Source organism: Leopardus geoffroyi, chromosome C2 (assembly GCF_018350155.1).
Source record: "Leopardus geoffroyi isolate Oge1 chromosome C2, O.geoffroyi_Oge1_pat1.0, whole genome shotgun sequence".
Taxonomy (NCBI): Eukaryota; Metazoa; Chordata; class Mammalia; order Carnivora; family Felidae; genus Leopardus; species Leopardus geoffroyi.
The window spans coordinates 128686575-128707127 of NC_059333.1; the positions used below are offsets into that span (position 1 = coordinate 128686575).

Here is a 20553-nt window from a genome sequence, read left to right on the forward strand (position 1 = left end):
GCGGGTGGTGGCACACCGCGCGCACTGCGTAAATTTAGGGGTGCTGATTACTACCTTTTTTCCGGAAGAGTTGGACAGAGCGCCTGGCGGCGGGTGATTCAGTTGGTTAGGTGGATCAAATTAACCAGAAGATTTTCAACTCAGATTCACACTTCCTGTGGAGACAGGCCCTAAAAGAGCTGGCGAAGGTGTTTGTAAACAATAACAGGGCAATTCAAAGGTTGCCGCTGGCGGTGAAAGCAGTGGGGGGTTAGGGAAGAGGCTCCAGGGGAAGCAGTCTTCTCTTCGCCGGGGGAGGAGGGGCTGGCAGGATCCGAGACAGGCAGGTGTGGACACCTATGCGGTCTTCCTTCCCTTGAATACACACATACAGACACACGCACGCGCGCGCGCGCATCACCCCCCAGCTCTCTCCTGCAGCAACACCCAGAACCCCTCAGCGACACACGATTGTCCATCTCCCGGCGTTGTCCCGCCGACAGGGAAGAAGGAGTGAGTGGAAGGCCGGAGTGAGTGGAAGGCCGGACGCATTTGGGGGGCGGTAATGGCCGAGGGGATTAATTTTTCTCCCGCAGCCCTGAAGGCAAAGCGTGGCTGTGGCGTGGTGAGAGGCGCAGTGCGTCCTGGAGGGCCCTGGGCCGCGCGGGAACGGAGCTCTGGGGCCGGGCGCCTGGCCCGCAGCGCCGCCTCCCGGGAGGAAGGCGGGGGCCGGGAGGAGGGAGCCGGAGGAGGCGGAGGGCGGAGGAGGGCGGCGCGCTGAGAGGTTATTTGTGGTTCGCTTTGATCCCGAGGGGGAACCTGAAACTCTCACATTCCTGGCATAGCAGCCGCCTCCGGCGCGGGCCGACCCTGGGGCTGCGCGCTGGGGCCCGAGCGGCCAGAGCGTCGGCGCCACCGCCTAGTGCACACCTCCGCCGCCGAGCTGAGCTGAGCGGAGCTGGGCCGGGTCGTCGGGTCTGACTGCGCCAAGCACCCGGGGGCCGCAGCGGTAAGGAAGGCCGCTCGGCGCTTCGGGGAGCGCTCGGGTCGGGAGAGACGCGTCCAGCCGAAGCCAGAGCCCCGGCGCAGCCCGCTCTTTTCTGGGAGCGGGAGCCCGGCGCTCTAAGCGTCCTCGGGATGCAGTGCGCCCTTTCCAGGAAGCCGCGGGGGCGACCCGGGACCACTCCTCGCTGAGGGCGCTCCGCAGTGCGCCTGGGTGGGGGGCTGTAGCTGGCGCGGTGTCCCCTGGGGCTGGGGGAGGGGGCAGCTTCTGGGGAGAGCGGTGTCATGTGTTTTGGGCCGTGGGTTGGAGAGAGCGGCGCAGAAAAGGGCAGGAGACGCCGCTTAGAGTTCAAGTTGCAGGGCCCTGGGGCTGATCTGGTTGGTTAGGTGGGGATTACAGGTGGCTTTGCCCCCAACTAGTCCAAGAATTCCTCTTTGTCTTCCTTGGAAAATCCTCTCTGGAGCCACTGACTGGCTCTCACTTAGAAAGAATGCAGCCGGCCGTCCAGCCCGGTGACGTCAGCGTTGGAGCATTTGGAAAACAAAGAGGGCTCGGGAGGCTGGGAGGGAGGCGGACCCGCGACGCTTAAAGAACTCCGTGGGCCTCCGGCTACCCGCCCCTGCCCGCTCTAGGTGCACCGGCGGCCTCCAGGTGTTCGTGGTCGGCTTGGAGTCTGGGTAGGGCGGGATCCCTGGCTGGGGTACAATCTGACTTAGGGACCGTCGCTTGGGTTCCTTAGGCGAGCGTGAGCCCCGGCGAGAGCCGGAGTTACGTGCTTACTTAGGAAGGGGGTGGGGGTTCAGAGAACCAGGAGCGCTGGTGCAGCAAAGGTGCACGGCCCGGGTCGTGGTCGCAGATTTTAGTAAGGCCTCAGCTGAAGGGATGTGCATCTGAGGCGTCTGACGGGGACAGATTCGGATGAGAGGCCGCGGAGGTGTTCCCTGCTCCCAGGCACACCGTTGGCGGAGAGGAGACCAGGAATCTGTCCAGAGAGCTCTGCATTCCCCGGTCTTTCTCAGCAGGTTTCAGCCCAGACTGATTACTTTAGGAAATGCCCCGCAGATGAAACCTTGGGGCGAATTGATTCCAGTTTGTTTTGCCTGTGGTAACTCTGGAGTCTTGCATCTCCAGCCTCCTGTGTGTAGGGAGAAGGGGCCGCATGGTGGGGTGCCAAGAAGGATGGGTACAGAGATGCCTTCTAGACTCCACTCCCTCTCCTCATTTCTGGGCAGCCAGGAGGAAGGAGCGGATTGGGAATGGCTGCTCTGCCAACCGACCAAGCCCAAATAGCAGCAGGGCACTGGGGCTAGTTCTGTGGCGGAGGCGGGGCCACGTTCTGCCTGCTCCCCTCCCCCCATACACGAGGACCTATGGAGATGTGGTTGTTTGGTTTTCCCTGAGTCTAGTTTGGAGGTTTGTGTTGGAGGAGGCTGTGGGAAGGAAGCCAGGTGAGGTGGGCGGTCTTCCAGGACATGAGCCACTGAGAGCCCAAGATCAGAAGAGAATACCTTCCTCAGGAGATAGGATCTCCCTGCACTTGAGGCTTCCAGGCCCCAGCCCCAGGTCCCTGCAACCAAGAGCCTCTCCCTTGCTCGCTTACGTCTCCAATTGGCTCAAATGGGTGTTACTGGTATCAAAATGCTGAGTGCCCATCCCCTATGTGGCATAGGACCGTTGAGGTCTTTTCCGATGTAGCAAGTGCGTGTGTCTGTGTGTAAGGGGGACGGTCATAAAATCAAAGACAGGGTGCTACCCTTTCTTTTTCCTGGAGCATCCATGCGGTTGCTGTCAGCACACAGACTGTGTGACTTACCCGCACACCTGGATGAGTGGCACCTTTTTGCCTCAGTTCACAAAACCATGGTCCTACTGTAGCTTCTCTTCTTTCATCCCATATTCAGCAAACCAGCATTTTTTCCTTTCTCCTGTTCACCTTGCAGAGTAACTGCCGAGGTCATCCCATGACAGGGAGGGCTCAGCATGGTAAAGGGTGGTGAGTTAACTGCTAAGACTAGGGCTTAGGCATGCAGCATTCTAGAGGGAGCTAGGGGCAGTTTGCCCAAGGCTTTTACTAGGCTGGACTCGTTCTTTACCACCTGGCAATAAACTGGGCCTCTGTCCATCCCTAGACTGGCCTGCTCAGTGGTTATGGCTGAACTACCCCTGCTCTGGAGTCTCTCATCAGCCTTTTCAATGGGAAGCAGACTGCAGGAGGCTGGGGTTCCTGGGTGATTGATTACCCACTAGGTTACTGTGTCTTTTTCTTTAGACATAGTAAAGATGCAGCTATGCCTCCATACTAAGTGTGAATATGATGGTATGGCAACCCTTTGCTAAGGATTCACAGTGCACCAGGAGCTCAGCAGCCATTGCCTCATTTAATTTTCAACTCCATGAGCAGGCATTATTCCTTACATTTTTCTGATGGAGAAACGGAGGCTCAGAGGTTAGGCAACTTGCCTTAATCAGTAGGCAGCAGCATTGGCAGTTGAACCCAGCCTTGCGTGACCCTCCATAGCCTTGCTCTTTGCCATTCTGCTTTGGACCAGAGTGTAATGGAAAGTCCTCCTGTTCCTCTCCCAGGTACTCCCACTGATTGCTCTTCTTTCTCTTCTCTTGGGTGCCCTAGGGCCAGGTGCCACCGGCCACTGTTCGGGCAGGGGTGTGCAAGCCAAGGAAGCATGAGGACTCTGGAAGACTCCTCGGGGACAGTCCTGCACCGCCTCATCCAGGAGCAGCTGCGCTATGGCAACCTGACTGAGACACGCACACTGCTGGCCATCCAACAGCAGGCCCTGCGGGGTGGGGCTGGGGCTGGGAGCACAGGGAGCCCCCAGGCCTCCGTGGAGCTCTTGGCACCCGAGGACACTCAGGTGCTACAGCAGGCCACAAGGCAGGAGCCCCAGGGCCAGGAGCACCAGGGCGGTGAGACCCACCTGGCAGAGAACACCCTCTACCGGCTGTGCGCACAGCCCAGCAAGGGTGAGGAGCTACCCACCTATGAAGAAGCTAAAGCCCATTCGCAGTACTATGCGGCCCAGCAGGCAGGGCCCCGGCCACACGTAGGGGACCGGGATCCCCGAGGGGCCTCCGGAGGCAATCGGAGCCAGGATGAGGCGCTGCGGGAGCTGAGGCATGGGCACGTGCGCTCCCTGAGTGAACGGCTCCTGCAGCTGTCCCTGGAGAGGAACGGTGCCCGGGCCCCCAGCCACATGAGCTCCTCCCACAGCTTCCCACAGCTGGCCCGCAATCAGCAGGGGCCCCCACCCAGAGGCCCTCCTGCCGAGGGCCCAGAGCCCCGTGGACCTCCGCCTCAGTACCCACACGTTGTGCTGGCTCATGAGACTGCCACTGCTGTCACCGACCCACGGTACCGCACCCGCGGGAGCCCGCACTTCCAGCATGCTGAAGTCAGGTAACTGCCCACCCTGCTCTTTCAAGCTCTTGACCTTCTTCCAGTGTAGTTCTCCCCAGGGCTGAGAGCCTCCAGACAGCAGCACCTTGTGTCCGGGCTGGCCAGCCCCAGAGGAAGGCTGTTGATACCTGCCTCCTTTCCAAGGAGGGGCTGATGCCTGGAGGAAAGTAGGACTTAGCCAAGGTCACATGAGAACTTAGTGGCATCTTTTGCTTTAATTCGGAGATGGATACCATTGTGTAATTAGCTGTAGCGGTCAAATAACTAAGGTTCCCAGAGGGTACAAGTTACAGCAGGGGGTTAAAAGTTAGGTTTTCAAAAGAACTTGCTAAAGACAAGGGTTGGGAATCATCGCCAAACTGTTTCCAAGCTAAGTGGCAAGAAAGTGGGACCTCCTTCTCTGGAGACTCGTAAGACCAAGTGGACAGTTTGCTTTCTGTGATTAATGGAGGGCATTCCTAACTGGAGGCAGGAAGGACCAGATGGCCTCCTTAAAGACCTCTCTGTGTCCTACACCAGGGCAGGAGCTGCCCTGTCACTACCATTCATTTCCTTTCATGTTTTCCCACATGCTCCAGGTGGCTGGAGCCTGTAGCAGGAGAGGACATGGGGTCCGGGCAAGCCCCTTTCTGTGGAGCCTTGGAAAGGGCTGCTGGGGGATGTAGAACTTGATTCTGAAGCCTTTAGAGGATGTGATTTGGCTTATTTCTTTAAGAAGGCCCCTCAGGCTGCATGTAGGGAATGGATTCTAAGGGGCAAGAATGGAAGCAGGAGACCAGGAGGAGGCAGAAAGCCCAGCTTGCAGAAATACTGGTTCCTAGAAATGAGGCTCTGCCCCAGGCTTCTGACTTGGCCCAGCACCTTCTGAGAAGCTGACACACACCATTCGTGTCACACACTCTGCATCTCCCCCGCCGATGGTGGTCCAGGAAACCCCTGAATCTGCAGACTCCTTTCCTCTGGAGCCTCAAGGTCGAAGTCTTGTTCTCTTCATTCTTGCTGAGTCTTCATTTAGTCACCCACTTTCCCACCGCTTGGTCTTTTCCTGGGATAGATGCCTTTCCTTGCTCTCGAGAAATGAGTGACGCCATGGTATTGGTATGGGGGAAGTAGAGGACGGAACCCTATGGGTTTTCTCCAGCCTCCACCTCTCGCGTCCCCATCTTATCTCCTTTCTCAGGGCTTGGTCAGGGAGAGTTTCGGAAGCTGAGTCGTGGGTTTCTAGTTTTGGAGCAGCCTTATTGAGCCCTGTCAGGAAAAGATAATATCGTGGAAAGGAAGTAGACCGCAGGAGAACAAAAAAGGGAGGGAGGGGGAGGGGCAACACAAGGAGGGGGGGCCGGAGAGCAAGTGTGAAGGGAAAGGAGACTATTCTTCCTCAGAGCTAAGTCATCCTCAAAGAATGCCAGTTGTGTCTGCCTAGCCCAGTGCAGGGGGAAGAAAGTTTGTGAAGCAACCCTGAGAATGCCACATTTAGCAGTGCAGGGAGAGTTTGGACATTCCAGTGGAGACCCTCTGCTCAGCTCTCACTAGGAGCTCTAGCTTAGGCAGTAAGAGAAGCAGATCTACCCGTCCTTTCGTTTCAGCTGATCAGAGAAGGCTTAATCGTTGGGAACTAGGGGCAGGGACTTCTCTTTCAGCCTAGGGTCCTAAGGGGAGCCGGGGAGGAAGGGCATGAGTGCTGAGGGGATGGACCCAGAAGTGGAATTCAGCTCTCATGTAGCTTCTCGGGCCTGGAAAATTCCTGGTGTAACTGAGGAAGTCTGTTCTTTTATACCTGGAGTCACAAGGCCCCAGCAAGTCTCTGTGACCAGCTTCCACCCCCACCTCCACGGGGTTCTGAGGAGAATGCTGCACCATTGCTAGAGGCCAGTAGAACATTGTCCCTAAACTCAGGGTATTGCGGTAGTCCAGAGGTGGCCCCATCTAGCGCGTGGGTCACATTTACTCTACGAAGACAATAGGCTGCAGTTGTCAGTAGGAGAGGTAGAGGATGCGCCACCATTGTGGATCATGTGCTGTAGGCCCAGCACTTGCCAGGCTTTGTGTTGCCTGGTGAGCCCCGTGAGGCTGGAGATCCTCACCCTCATGATTTAATAGAAGCATGCTGGCACCCTGGGGATTTGAATGCCTGTTTTGTCAGACTTTGGAGCTCAGACTCTTACCCTGACATCTATCTCACCACTCTGCCCTTAGCCACAGTATTCTAAAAATGTTTCTGTGAAGGGTGATGGGACCCAAAATAGGAGGGAGAAAACGTGGATGTGCTACACTGGCAGGTGCTAGTGTAAGAGGCTTATAACAGACAGAGGGGTAGCTGCTGAGGCTCAGCCACCAAGTGGCCCAGGGGCCTGGAAGACTGTGTGCTCAAGTCATGATTGACGTGGCCTCCAGACCCAAAAAGAACCTTGTATGGATTAGAAAGGTCAAGTGTGCCTTATTTAAGATGCCTTATTTAAGTACTGGTTGCTTACAAGGACCAGGACTACTCAGGCTGATCCCCAGGGCCTTGGCCACAGTAAGGCTGGGCATGAAATAAGCATCCTGATGTTAACCCCCTCTAGCCCCATTCCCTTGGCCCTTGAGGGTCTTAGGTAGACACTGTGGAAAAGGCCTCCTCCATTATGCCAGGAGGGCTGGGCCCGCTCAGGGTTGCTCAGCGGTGGGAACCATGGGGGTCTATACAGTCTCTGAACACTGTCTCTTCTGTTCCCCAGGATCCTGCAGGCCCAGGTGCCCCCTGTGTTCCTCCAGCAACAACAGCAGTACCAGTACCTACAGCCGGCCCAGGAGCACCCCCTGCCACCACATCCAGCTGCTCTCAGCCATGGCACCCTAGGCTCCCTCAGTCCACCTGAAGTGGAGGGGCCAGCAAGCAGCCAGGCGTCCTCAGCCACCTCAGGCAGCGCCCACCTGGCCCAGATGGAGACTGTGCTGAGGGAGAATGCCAGGCTGCAGAGGGACAACGAGAGGCTGCAGAGGGAGCTGGAGAGCTCAGCAGAGAAGGCTGGCCGCATTGAGAAGGTAGGCCTTGCTGGGGCCTCAGAGGGGCGAGGGGGAGCTGGCACCCACCCCCTCATGCTTCGTATGCCCTCCCTCGCCAACTCTAGACAGCTGGGGAGCAGCCGCAAGGCTGGCAGAGCAGGCCTGGAGTGTGAGCAGTTGCTGGCCAGTAGTGATTAGAAAGAGCCCATTCACCAGCTCCCTGCACACCCTTCCCCTGCACACACCCCCTCCTGCGGACACCTCCCACAGAGAGCCCTTTGTGTCCCCCACACAACAGTAAGTCTGTTCTAGGCTGGCCCTGGCCAAAAAGAAAGCCCCTCCTTTTGGAAAAAACGAGCTACTTATTAGAATCACAGGCCAGCTCGGAGCACGTGCAGAACCTGCCAGCAGCCAAGTGGGAGGGGCAGTGGGGGTAGGCTGGCCCTCTGCAGTGGATGGTGATGGCTAGAGGAGGAAATACTCCCAGGCAGAGGAAGTTCAGGCTGGGGTCTGGTGCCCTGTTCCTCAGTGAAGGTTTACCAGCTGTGCATTCAGCTTTGACAGGTGGCCTCAGGCCTCCTGTGACTGTCCTGTGGTGTCCGAGCTAGCTCAAACCCCGGGACATGGCTGGAGTCTTTTTGTGCCCCCTCCTGGTCCACTGTGCTCAGATTCTCAGTAGGAACTGGACAAAAGTAAAATGCATCTTTCTGGATGTTGGGTGCAGGAAAGCTGTGTTAAGTCACTTGAGGCAGCCACTTCCAGAATACCTGGCCCTGGGTTCACTCAGCATCTGGACCTTGGCACAATTGATGGGACCCTCGCTTGCTGGTTCTAGTAGTCTGATTCATATCTGGAGGCCACGAGCTTCTGACCATCCCACTATAGCCACCTGGAATTTTTGCTGTTGCTTTTTATTCTCTCCTCTCTCACCCTTCTTGATGGAGAGTAGCAGAGCAGCCTGGGCCTGTGGAGGGGACCTTGATTGCTACCTACTTGCAGGGATCTCTCCCCTTCCTTCAGCTCTTCTGTCTGCCTCTTTCTTGCAGCTGGAAAGTGAAATCCAGCGGCTCTCTGAGGCCCACGAGAGCCTGACCAGAGCCTCTTCCAAGCGGGAGGCCCTGGAGAAGACCATGCGGAACAAAATGGACAGTGAAATGAGGAGGCTGCAGGACTTCAACAGGGATCTCAGAGGTGAGGGAGGTCACCCAGGTAGAGGGGGTGGGGAGCGTCTCTGGAGGGCTTGATCCCTCTGTTCCAGGGAGACATTCAGAATCTCTGCTGTCTGCAAAAATAAGTGTAAATTGGCTTGGAGGGAAACAGGCTGCAACTCATAGGGGGCCACCTGGACAGAAGGATGCTTGTCTCTCTTCTATGCCTTGGAGCCTCTTGTGGGGCCCCCATCTATGTGGCTCAGTGCTCTCTCCTCATTAGGCCCTCAGCACGCCTGGGGGCTTCCCTATCAGCCCATCCCCGGTTTGGACAGCGCAGCCCCACAGACAGGACCCCAAGGGACACCCGGGCAGGTAGTTTCACCTGATACTCAAACATCTTTCCTGAAAATGTTTTTTCCTTCATTTGAAACAGAGAGATTGGAATCTGCAAACCGCCGCCTGGTGACCAAGACACAGGAGGCCCAGGCAGGCAGTCAGGACATGGTGGCCAAGCTGCTTGCTCAAAGTGAGTAGGGGTCACATGCAGATGCCTGGACAGATGTGTGGGTGGCGAGACCACAGCAGTGACTGTGGACAGGGAGGATTGGCCCTCCTGCTTATGAAAGCAATGCTTTGAGCATAGGATTACTATGCACCCAGTACTGGACTGGACTGGCTGGGAGGGGTGGCCTCCAAATAATAAGATCTGGTTCCATATTTATTGGAGAGATCAGTGGATACAAGAGGGACAGCTGGGGTGCAGTGATTTGCTGAGCTGTGGTGCTGTGTCAGTACAGTACAGTATCCTGCAGGATTGAAGGTGTAGGGAGCAGTGGGGGAGGCAGATCGCCCTGGAGGCAAGTAAGAAGAGAGAGAAGGAATGTGAGTTTCCCCAGGAAGTTCCAGACAGCAGAAAGGTTGGGGGTGCCTGGTTGGAATGTGAGAAGCTGGGGTGCATGATACAACTGGGCCATAACAAGGTGTCCAAGTGGAGGTACCTGCAGATGACCAAAAATGGGTTCCTCGAGCTTAACCAACAGGTGCAGTCTAAGGAAGGGGTTTGGGAAGCTACTCTAATGGGTGGTGGAAGGCTTCTTGAAGAGAGTGGATGAGTTCACCATTGACTAGCCTATTCAATCAGTGATTTATTTGTTCCTTAGGAGAACCATGCTAAGCACCTATCATGTATCTGGCAGAGGGTGGGAGCAGGCCCTGGAAGGTACAGCGGCAGGAAAGTCAAGAGAGAGGGGTTGAGCTTGAGAAAGGAGCAGGGCCTTCTAACCACAGATTCAAGGGAACAAGGGTGTCCGTGGCCCTGGAGATTAGTGACTGAGAAGTCTCCACTGGCCTGAGAGAGAGGCTCTGGGAATGGCACGGGAACGGCTCAGGTGGAGGTGCCTGGAGTGAGAGAGACAAAGGAAGCCCTGAACACCTGGAAGAAGCTCTAGCAATCCAAAGTTCCTATTGTGCTGTTGTGCATTTGCAGAGAAATGGAATGGGGGTGGCTGGTGTCCCAGGTGAGGGTGGCTTTGAGGAAGCCTACTGTGTGTGTGAATGGCCTGGATAGTAGGGGGTGTCCAGAAATGGAGAAATGGCTTGAGGACTGAGCTCTGGCTGGCAGCACCTCCCTCCTCAAGGAGGGCTCAGAGCCCTGGCCGGGGCTGCCCTGGACAGCGAATGGGAGAACACGACACTGACCGGATTGGGGGGTGGGGGTGGGCAGGAAGTAGGATAGGCTGTACTGAGCAGATTGAGGTGGCAATGGAGGTGATGATGCTGGGGGAGGGCGGGAAAGGAGCAGCCCTTCGTGTAGCCCTTGGGAGCTTGGGCGGAGGGGTTGCTGGCTGTTGGCAGAATGGGGGCCTCCTGCATGAGGGCAGTCTTTGGGGGCGCGGCGCCACAGAAAGGAAGTAGCAAGGCAGATTTCTGGGAGCCGGCAGAAGAGGGGCGGGGGGAGGCGGGGAGGCCGGCCTGGGGGCGTTTCCGCTCCCCAGAGAGCAAGCGCCAGGCTGTTCTTGGCTCCTCGCTGGAGCCATTAATCTCGCAGCCGCGGGTGACCTGGATGCCTGGCATTCCAGAGCCGGGCTGTTCCGCTCTGGGCCCGCCCCCCGCCGCCGCTCCCTCTGGGACAAAGGGAGAAGGCCTGAGCCGGTGGGGGCCAAGCCCGAAGCTTTCTCCCGGGCTGAAGGCGCAACTCACCCCCCCCCCCCCCCCCCACCTCGCACCACCACCACCGCGCAGCTCGCTCTGCCTTCCTGCGCGCCCTTGGCACCCTCCCATTCTCCCGGCTCCTCTTCCACCCAGGCCCAGGGGCTCTCCTCCCCAAACAGTTTCATCCTGGTGGCTGAGGATGGCCAAGGCTGAGGCCTCTTCAGCCCCTGCCAGGGCCTTAGAGGTTGTGCAAGGCAGCAGGAAGCTGCCAGAAACAGAAGACTAGGTCCCCCCACTCCACCCCAAGGGCTGAGGAAAGCCAAGCAGCTTTTCCTTGTTCCTTGATACCTATGGAGAAAACACAAAACTCCAGGGAAAATGTCTCTAGTTGACCTTTTTTTCTGGGGTCAGTCAACAACTAGGAGGAAAGCGTGATTATTGTCACCAATGCCACCCGCTTTTCATACAGACAGATCTGGCTGCTCTGGTCTGTGTCTCCCTGGGGATCTGGCTTTGAGTCCTGAGGCCTCACTTTCCGAGCTCTGTCCCTGTTAGACATTTGCTTCTTGCTGGAGACTCGGGTTCTGGGGTTCTAAGATGGGGCAGCCATGGTCAGACTGGGATGAGAGGCTGCTGCCCATAAGCTCTGTGAGCTGTAGGCTCTGTGAACACATGCAGAGGGGGTCATTGTTTCTAGGCCCAAATCCCCAGTCTCCTCTCTCTGCCAGCCCCTCCACCACACTCATGAGATGCCAAGTCAACAGTCAACCCACTGTGGATGCCTCCACTTCAGTATTATTGAGTTTCCTCATCTTTTTTCTCCACACCAAAGAGTGAGGCCAGCCTGGGCCTAGCCTTCAAAAATCCGGAGTGAGTCAGAGCTGACCTGGGTTGACTATGCCCTTCTCCTGCTTCAGGGCCCTGAGTAAATGAATCCTCCCTCTGCCTACCCAGGTCCCCAGCCTTAACTCTTCTACTCCAGAACCTGTATTGTCCGTTGTGATAGGTATTTAGCCACATGTGGCCCAAAGATTAGAATTAATTCAGATTGAATTAAAAGAAGAATTTCAGTTCCTTCCCCACACTTCAAGTGCTCAATAGCCATGAGTATCTAGTGATGACTCTACAGGTCAGCACAGTATAGAACAGGTTTATTACAGCAGAAAATTCCACTGTACTGTGACAGTGCTGCTCTAGGGACAGTGCCTTTGAGTTCATCAGGCAGGCCCTGGAGCCCACCCCCTTCTACTCTCCAGTAAGGCAGGCAGCCCACACACTCTCTGGGGGGCTAGCCTGGACTCCCAACGGGCAGGTGCATGGAAGGTAGACTTAAGCCTAGAGTATCAGCTGGAAGACTGCGTGGTCTGGTTTGGGCCTTGCTTGGCCCTGCAATGCGGTGTGGGTCTCTGAGCAGAGTTCTCTTGGGGAAGGAACAAAGATGATTTAAAAGTCAGCTTAGCTAGGACTTCAGCCACAAATCTTTGGACCATAGTCATTTTTATTGTGCCACAAAGGTTGCATTTCTTTATAAGCCTGGTCACCTACCCTCTCAGTGGTCCCCCAGACCAGGGAAGGAAATGCAGCACTATTCTGGGGAGCCCTGGGTCCGCAGAATGTGTCCTGGAGCTCACTCTGGGAGGCCTGCGGATATGAGGGGCACCCCACCACAGCCAGAGCAGCCTGGTCCTTTGGAGGCCAGGTTGACTTGGGTCCCCGCCTTAGCAGCACCATTCACCTGTGTTTCTTCCCCAATATGTTGGGGGTCACACATCCTACCTCGAGGGACCATTATCAAAGGCTATTATACAAAGATGTGTAAGTAAGTGCGTGGCTCATGGTGCAACCAGTGATGCTTCTTCTCTTCCCTGTTCCTTCATTCTTTCACTTGAATGATGGCCATGTCACAGTCCACCTGAGCCTTCTCATCTGGAAATAGGCATCACACTTCCTATCTGGCCAGTCTCTAGCATCATTGTGCAAAATTGTGAATGTGGTTTGGAAATGGTGACACCTGGCACAAGTGGACAGTGTTTGGGGCTGCCCATATCCCAGTAGAGAGGCAGCACAGCCCAGTTATTACTGCAAGGGCCCTGGTCCAGTGCTGTCATTTATTTGTGACTTAACCTGTTCCTCCTGCATAAAATGGTAATGGAAATACTGGTACCTAACTCCTAGGGTCGTTGAGGCCCAGCATGTGGTAGGCGCCCAGTGGGACGAGCTAGGGCGGTTGCCATCACAGACTGAGCCCCACACCTCCCTGCAGGCTATGAGCAGCAGCAGGAGCAGGAGAAGCTGGAGCGGGAGATGGCCCTGCTGCGCGGTGCCATCGAGGACCAGCGGCGGCGCGCAGAGCTGCTGGAGCAGGCTCTGAGCAACGCGCAGGGCCGGGCCGCACGAGCCGAGGAGGAGCTGCGCAAGAAGCAGGCCTACGTGGAGAAGGTGGAGCGGCTGCAGCAGGCCCTGGGGCAGCTGCAGGCGGCCTGTGAGAAGCGGGAGCTGCTGGAGCTACGTCTGCGGACGCGCCTAGAGCAGGAACTCAAGGCCCTGCGTGCGCAGCAGGTGAGCTTAGAGACCTGTGGTGGCGGCAGAGGGAGGGCAGTATCTGAGGAGGCCGGTTCTTTAAGGCCCAGGAGCCCCTGCTGAGATCCAGGTGGAGGCCTCCTTGGAAAGCGGGGGTGATCTGTGTTCCTTGCCCCAGCTCCTGCCAGCCACCTTAGCAGAGGCTTTACCTCTTGGCCAGGTGCTGGTCTTGGGGCCTCAAGACCTGGGCTTCTGTGCTCCACAGCAGCAGGGGTTGGCATCCTTGGTCTCTAGAGAAAGTAGCTCAGGAGCCTTGATGTGGAAGACTAGCCGGCTCTTACAGGTCTCCCCAAGATGAAGAGGGCAGATGGTGACCCAGATCCTGAGTCTTTATGCTCGCTTTGGGCTGTGTTACTAACCCTGGTGTTTACAAACCAGATAGAGTTCTGTCTCCACTCCCAACCTTACCCTTCACACAGAGGTAGGGTGACCAAATGTCCAGGACTGCCCAGGTGGGTCCTAATTTACGCCAGTTGTCGCAGTGTAATTATTAAGAGTATCCGTTTCCAGTTTGGAGGATACTTTCCGTGGTCCCCTATGCAAGGCAGGCCTGATCTTTCCTATACCCTTGGCCACAGGGGTGTGGGGAATCGTAGCACCTGCTTCATCTTTGGTGGCTGCAGGGTGCCGGGGTGGGTGTGCCGGGAAGGGCAGAACAAACCCGTGCATAGGTGAGAGTCCTCCTGTGGGCGAGGACCAGTGGCTGCCACGCCCCAGCCTCTGCCCTTGACCACAGTGCTCCCTTCTCCGCAGAGACAGGCAGGCACCCCCACAGGTGGCAATGGCAGTGGTGGGTCCCCGGAGCTCAGCGCCCGGCGGCTGTCGGAGCAACTGCGGGAGAAAGAGGAGCAGATCCTGGCACTGGAGGCTGATATGACCAAGTGGGAGCAGAAGTATTTGGAGGAGCGCGCCATGAGGCAGTTTGCCATGGACGCGGCTGCCACAGCTGCCGCCCAGCGTGACACCACTCTCATCCGACACTCCCCCCAGCCTTCGCCCAGCAGCAGCTTCAACGAGGGCCTGCTCACCGGCGGCCACAGGCATCAGGAGATGGAAAGCAGGTTGGGTCTTGCAGGCCACTGGGGGTGGGGGTGGGGGTGGCCCTGTCCAACCCCTGCCATGCCCTTAATCCCTGATAAACACTCCTCTCCCCATGAATGAGGCTCAGCAGTCTCTCATGCTTCTGGGCTGATTCCTGTGTGTTTGGCTCACCAGGCATCACACACATGTTCTCTCCCAGAGAGACTCCTTGGTCTGCCCGGGAGACCTTGGCTATGGAGGTACTCGATGCCATCGAAGGCCCTGGCCTATATCTGCTCCCCCCTCCCCCAGGAAATCAGAGAATAAGACTTTCCAAGTGAATCCGCACCATGTACCACCCCAGAAGGAATGTGGACTGGGTCCCTGCCTTGGGGAAAGCTAGTATTTTCTCTCCAAAAAAGATCTCAGAGGCCCTACAAGATTTCTGTTCAACCTATGTCTGGCTCAAAAGCACAAGCACATCAACTGAGCCCATTTGATGGTCAGCAGCTCTGGGGTATTGCCCCACGGGAGAGGGATTGTGCCATTGCTATCATCAGATGAATCCAACCCACCGCTTGACCTGCCTTTGCTGGCATAGGAAGGGCCCAGTGTCTCATGTGCTGGAGGTTTTCAGGGCTTCAGATTTCAGAACTGTGATGGCATTTCTAAACCCCACCCCCCACCCCTGGTCCCTATTACAGGGACAAGAGAATACATCCTGGCTCCTCAGTGGGGAGGGCTTTTTGTCCAACTTTTATGAGGTGGAGGCCGCTGGATCTGTAGGTCTGACCATGTGAACATGGCCTCTCACCCCTCAGGTTGAAGGTGCTCCATGCCCAGATCCTGGAGAAGGATGCAGTGATCAAGGTCCTTCAGCAGCGCTCCAGGAAAGACCCTGGAAAGGCTACCCAGGGCTCCCTGAGGCCCGCCAAGTCCGTGCCATCTGTCTTCGTGGCTGCAGCAGCAGGGAACCAGGCCTGGCAAGGTCTCTCTTCTAGTGAGCGGCAAGTGGATGCCCCTGCCCGGCTGGCTACAGGTGAGACGAAGCAGGTGGGGAGCACAGGTAGAAGAGTAGGTTGCTTTCAGGCCTTTGCTCCCAGAACTGAGGCTCAGAGGAGCCAGGGTTTCCTGACCCCTTGCCCAGGGGAGCCAGCTTACCGTCTGGCTCCAGTAACCACAGCTATGGCCACAGCTATCCTGCTGGTGTGAAGAGGCATGCTGTAGTCCCCATCCCCATAAATTCCATCACTGTGGATCCTGGCCACTTGCCATCTAAGCAAAAATAGGGCTTCCTGTGCAGATGTACCTTCCAGACCAGCTCTTCCACTTCTTCATCTGAGCAGATGCCACAGAAATTCAAGAGTCCCTGATGCTTCTAAGATTTCATCTGCAAAGAAGGGTTCTGCTACTTAAAATGTTTGGAAACCAATGCAACCGATAGTTACCCCATTTGGAAACGGGAGCATTTAATCTTAATCGAAGTTCTTACAAATCAAGAGCAACCCATACCACCTCGCGCCCCCAGAACACTTCAGGTGTTCTTCATGGGGCTACAACTCATGGGCAAGGCAGTAACTCTCAACCTCCTTCCTCTCCAGCAGACAGGGCCCCTGAGGAGGAGCCAGTAGCCGCAGCTCCCCTCCCTGCCCATGCCAAACACGGGAGCAGAGATGGGAGTACCCAGACCGATGGTCCCCCAGACAGTGCTGCCGCTTGCCTGGAGCCCGACAGCCTCCTGGGGTACAGCGGTGGCCAGAGGACAGCCTCACTGGGTAAGTCCCTCTTCCCTGGGCTTCTGTGCCAGGCAGGGCTGAGGGCGCACTGGGGTGTGAACTGGAGCACGAGGCCCTTTTTTTCCAGACCCCTCGGGCTCGTGGCCTGCTCTGCAGAGGGAGCAGTGCACAATGATAGGCCGGCAGGGTGAATGTGAGGGCTGGTTGGATGTGTGAATAGAGGAACTGAAAAACCCTGATCACAGACAGATCCTGAGTTCAGAAAGAAAGCGCCTGTGTGGGGGGCACTTTGCTTCCTCTTTCGTAGTCTTCCTTACATATTTCATTACCAATCTAAATATCTAAGGTCATGGAGCTTGGCGAGTTACCTGACAATAATCTCAGGGTAGAAGAGTTTATTTAAAAGAGTCCAAGACAGAGACATTTGAGAAGATGCCTTTTCAATTTTTTGCTTCCCTTTCACATTAGCCCTTGCATGCTTGCCTGTGCCTTGCCATCTCAGAAAACCACAGGCACAAAAAGAATGCTGCAGCCTCCTTCCCTGGGCCCCCCTCCCTCCGAGCCTCCAGGCAGTTTAAAGTTAGAAACAAATGTCATTGGACACTGATAGTCTGGATGGAGAGCTGGTGTGGGGGGTGGGGGCTGAGTCTTGTGCTTGGTTGGCCAAGTTAGAAGCACCTGGGCAGTTGAGGGGGGGAAAGTTGGTGAAGAAAGATCCTATCTTAAAAATGGGCGAGGATTTAGTGGTGCCTGGATGGCTCAGTCGGTTAAGCATCTGACTTGGTTTCAGCTCAGATCATGATCTTACGGTTTGTGAGTTTGAGCCCCACATCGGGCTCTGTGCTAACAGTGGAGCCTGCTTGGGATACTGTGTCTCCTTCTCTATTTGCCCCTCCCTGGCTCTGTCTGAAAATAAATAAAATTAAATTAAAATGAATGAACGAATGAATAAAGAAATAAATAATTTTAAAAATGGGTCAGGATTTAAAAGAACAATCTTGTAACGCTCGCTGGCGTTTGCCTGTGCTCTTGTCTCTCTCCAGACTCTGTCGCTACATCCAGAGTCCAGGACTTGTCGGACATGGTGGAGATACTGATCTGAAGGAGGTCGTGCTTGGGGACTCCGAACCATTCCCTGTCTCCTGCCCTCTGCCGCTGTCAGCCATTCCAGCAGCCCCTCCAACTGCTGCTGCCCCACTTTCCCCAACCAGGCACTCATTCCCATTGACCGTCTGGTGCCCAGGGCTTAGGAAGGATACTGTAGGGGTGAGGGGAGCTGTGAGAGCACCTGCACCCAGAAGACCCTGCTTCTCAGCCCCACATCCCTCCTGGGCCCACGCAGAATGAGGATTCCCAGGCTTACTGTTGGGGTAGCAACTGGAAGCCCAGAAGGGAGCTGAGCCCTCTCTGGACCCCCAGTTGGCACTCAGGCAGGGAGGGAGGGGATATCTTGGTGTGAGGGGCTGGTTGCCCCTGGACACCAGTAATAGGTCAGCTCTGCTATTCCCCTGTTGCTGACTGTGGTCCCTGCCAACCTCATCTGCTCCTCAGCTCCTCATTGCCTCCTTGAAATCACGGAGACTTGGCATCTTTTGGGGACTATTGAGGGTGTTAATCCTGCAGAAGCTACAGCCTTGCCCCCTCACTCAGAGTGGGGAGGGGCCGTTTAAGTGGACTGGGATAAGCTGTGCAGATTGTATATATTCCCCTTTCTTGTGGAACAGAAGATTGAAGTGTGCCGCTTCAGATCTGTCCCCTCTCTGTTCCCCTGTTCCCTGCTGCCACGGTTCCTGTAATTGCCAACCAGCCTCCCAGCTCTCTCCCCTTCTCAAGTTCTTGGCCCATGGATTTTGATACTGGTTGATCCACATGATATTGCTGTCTTTTCTTCCACCTTAAGCCCTGTTTTAAATGCCCATGGACCCCTGTCACCAGCCTCTTGAAATGGCTCCACAGCTCCTGTCCCTGGGACGTCCTGTCATTTTGGTTATGAACCCTGAGCCAGATGAAATGAGCCGTGGGGGCCTTCCCAGCTCTAATTCTCTTGATGGAAACTGGAGAAGTTGCCTTGTTCTCATCAGTCTTTGTTCCCACCTGGAGGGATTGCGAGTGGGAGTATGCTGGTGAAAACTAGTCAGTGAGCTACAAGATGCGACTCACATCGTCTTCTGAATGGAGCCCCCGTCACAAAATGGCAGTCGTGAGGCTGGCTCCTCAAGCTACCGGTGAGCAGTGCCCTGAAAAGCAGGGCCAATGCTTTGGAATTAGAGCAAAGCATCCACATAACAGCCTGCCAGCAGCAGTGACTTTGACTTCTGGTCTTACAGAGTCCCCTAGCTCAGCCCCAGGACTCATTGGTGGGTTTTAGTAGTTTGTCTTGACTGTTTTTAGTTCTCCTTGAATCTCTGTTTTTTTCCTTTACTGTTTTTAGGTTCGGTATGTGTCCTTTCATTCCCATGATTCCTCAAGTTTCCTTTTTAAACATTTGCATTTGCTGGACAATTGCATATTTTTTTACATCCCCCTACCCTTCTTTAAAGCTGAAAAATACATTTGGTTCATGTGCATTGTTTACAAAGCAAAAAGAAAAAAAGAGAAAAAAAGGCAAAAAAATATTGTGAAAGAAAAAAAAACAACTTAATATATTTTGGATTAATATTTGGTATTTCTTTTAAAGTATTTTTTGTGCTGTGAACATTTTCTGCCAAAGACCATGATGTGTGTCTGTATGTTTAAGTTATCGTAAATATTTAAAATGTAAACATGGCTGTTTTGTTATGCCACCCTGTACCAGGATTGCTGCTGCATTCCACTGGGTATAACAGTATTTTAATAAAAAAAAATAATAATAATTAAAAGTGGTGTCTTAGCCCAAGTGAGAGGCTACATCGGGACGGAAAAAGGGAAAGGAAAGGGTTGAGGATTTGGTGGGCCACCCATGAACTCTTGGCACTGAACAGAACCCCCACTGCTACTCCCCCTCCCCATATTCCTGAGGGTCTTGGTTCTTAAATATTTGACCATGTCCACAAATGGCAGCTCAAGCTTGTTGTTGTTTCTCGAACACAAGGAGTGATGGGTAGTTTGCATTTTCAGACTGGGATATCAGTGGACAAGGCAGGTCCATCCTTTTTTTGCAAGGCTAGGATGATCCCTAGTATCTCGTCAAGGATCCATGACAAGTCCTGGGAATTTTGTGAGGCTGCTTTAAGGAGAGAGTTGGAATGAGGACATGGTTGGTTTCCTTTCCACTTGTACAGAGAATGCTTCAGGCTGGGAGGGTCTGGTAGATGGGCAGCCTCCCCATGGGTAGCTTTGTCCTAGCTAGTTTTGTTGAGCCACATGCTGTGGTTACTCCACAATAGGATTGGGTATCCAAAGGTGGCTTAATCCTTCTGCCAGCTCCACCCAGCACAAGGAGTCCCAGAACCATCCAAGAGACCAGGAGCCATGCTTGCCCTCTGCCTGGACACAAGCAGAGGGTGTTTGTGTGTGTGGCACATTCTGGGGCCCTGCCTCCCTCCCTTAGTGTGGTATCACCACCCTTTCCCTGTGCCCAAGAAAGCTTATTACTGAATCCGTAAAATAGAAAACCATCTTCAGTCTCAGATGTTATATCAGAAACAAAGTGCCCGTCTCCATGGGCCAGTCAGCATAACAGGTCCCCAATCAGGATGTGAGGAGCAGTCAGGCTGACCACGAGGCAGCAGGCAACCATACAGGTTGTGGACACTTGAAGAGAACAGTTAGCCGCCATGGCTGTGGGTGAAGTATTTTCAGGGCAGGTGTAGGGACTCAGCAGCCATATTGAGTAACCCAGTAGTATCCTAGAGAACATGTCTTCCTGAGTCAGCCTGCCTGCCTACAAGAAAGGGAGCCAAACAAGTGGAAGGATTGGGAATATCCAAGGACTGTTCCCAGCAACTTTGCATCCCCAACTCTGATGGGCCCCAGCAGGGGGGAGCGCTCCATGAAGGATCCCCCACCCAACATAATGCCTATGTAACCGTCCCCACCCTGTGGCCACATACCCACCACAGTGCTCTCCAGCCTGCCTCCCACCACCTGGGCAGCATCAATGCCTGTCTTCCTCCTACCAGGCCCCGGCTTAGGGTTTGCTGTGTGGATAGGTTCCTCTCTGAGGATGCAGGCCACAGAGCTCCTATTCCCACAATTCTTCCCTCAACCGCATCAGCCCACAGCTACATTTGCTAAGATGTGGTGTCCAAACAAAATGGCGGTGCCATTGGTAAGGGCATTCCAAAGAATACCCTTGAAAAAATTCCTGTTCACCTCCACCTGACCCCAAAATAGCTCTGTGAGGGCACCCCAGACCTGAGGTCAATAACCCCTGACAAGAGTGCCATGCCATCCCCAGCAACTTTGGCCAGGGACTCTCAAAGCACCTGTGCCTTTTGTGGGAGCTAGTCTGGGAAGAGTCATTTTAATATTTTCTTGACACAGACCAGGAGGGATGAAGAAACCATCCCTCATGCCCAGCATATGTGCATGCATGTGTATTTGTGTATGTGT

At 55.1% G+C, this 20553-nt stretch overlaps 1 protein-coding gene across 4 annotated transcripts; it reads left to right on the forward strand.

The window, feature by feature from the left end:
* The first annotated feature begins 932 nt into the window (after nt 1-932).
* AMOTL2 (angiomotin like 2) lies at nt 933-18878 on the forward strand. 4 transcript variants are annotated; one of them, XM_045503586.1, is made up of 10 exons: nt 933-988; nt 3612-4397; nt 7115-7421; nt 8429-8573; nt 8967-9059; nt 12948-13243; nt 14018-14325; nt 15106-15323; nt 15886-16059; nt 17064-18878. In XM_045503586.1, exons 2-10 carry the CDS (start codon nt 3664-3666, stop codon nt 17120-17122), a joined length of 2334 nt encoding a protein of 777 aa, XP_045359542.1. In that variant the 5' UTR covers nt 933-988; nt 3612-3663; the 3' UTR covers nt 17123-18878. The 4 variants fall into 4 exon arrangements, with proteins under 4 accessions (XP_045359542.1, XP_045359544.1, XP_045359540.1 ...); XM_045503588.1 differs by having other exon boundaries at nt 15889-16059; XM_045503584.1 differs by lacking the exon at nt 933-988 and adding an exon at nt 1554-1659.
* Nucleotides 18879-20553: the final 1675 nt, after the last annotated feature.

Bases quoted from the DNA above. Each gene is read 5' to 3' on its own strand.
- AMOTL2 (XM_045503586.1), top strand. From the start codon at position 3,664: ATGAGGACTCTGGAAGACTCCTCGGGGACAGTCCTGCACCGCCTCATC. The intron at 13,244-14,017 runs GTGAGCTTAGAG...CCTTCTCCGCAG, and splicing joins AGGCCCTGCGTGCGCAGCAG to AGACAGGCAGGCACCCCCAC. The intron at 15,324-15,885 runs GTGAGACGAAGC...CTTCCTCTCCAG, and splicing joins CCCTGCCCGGCTGGCTACAG to CAGACAGGGCCCCTGAGGAG.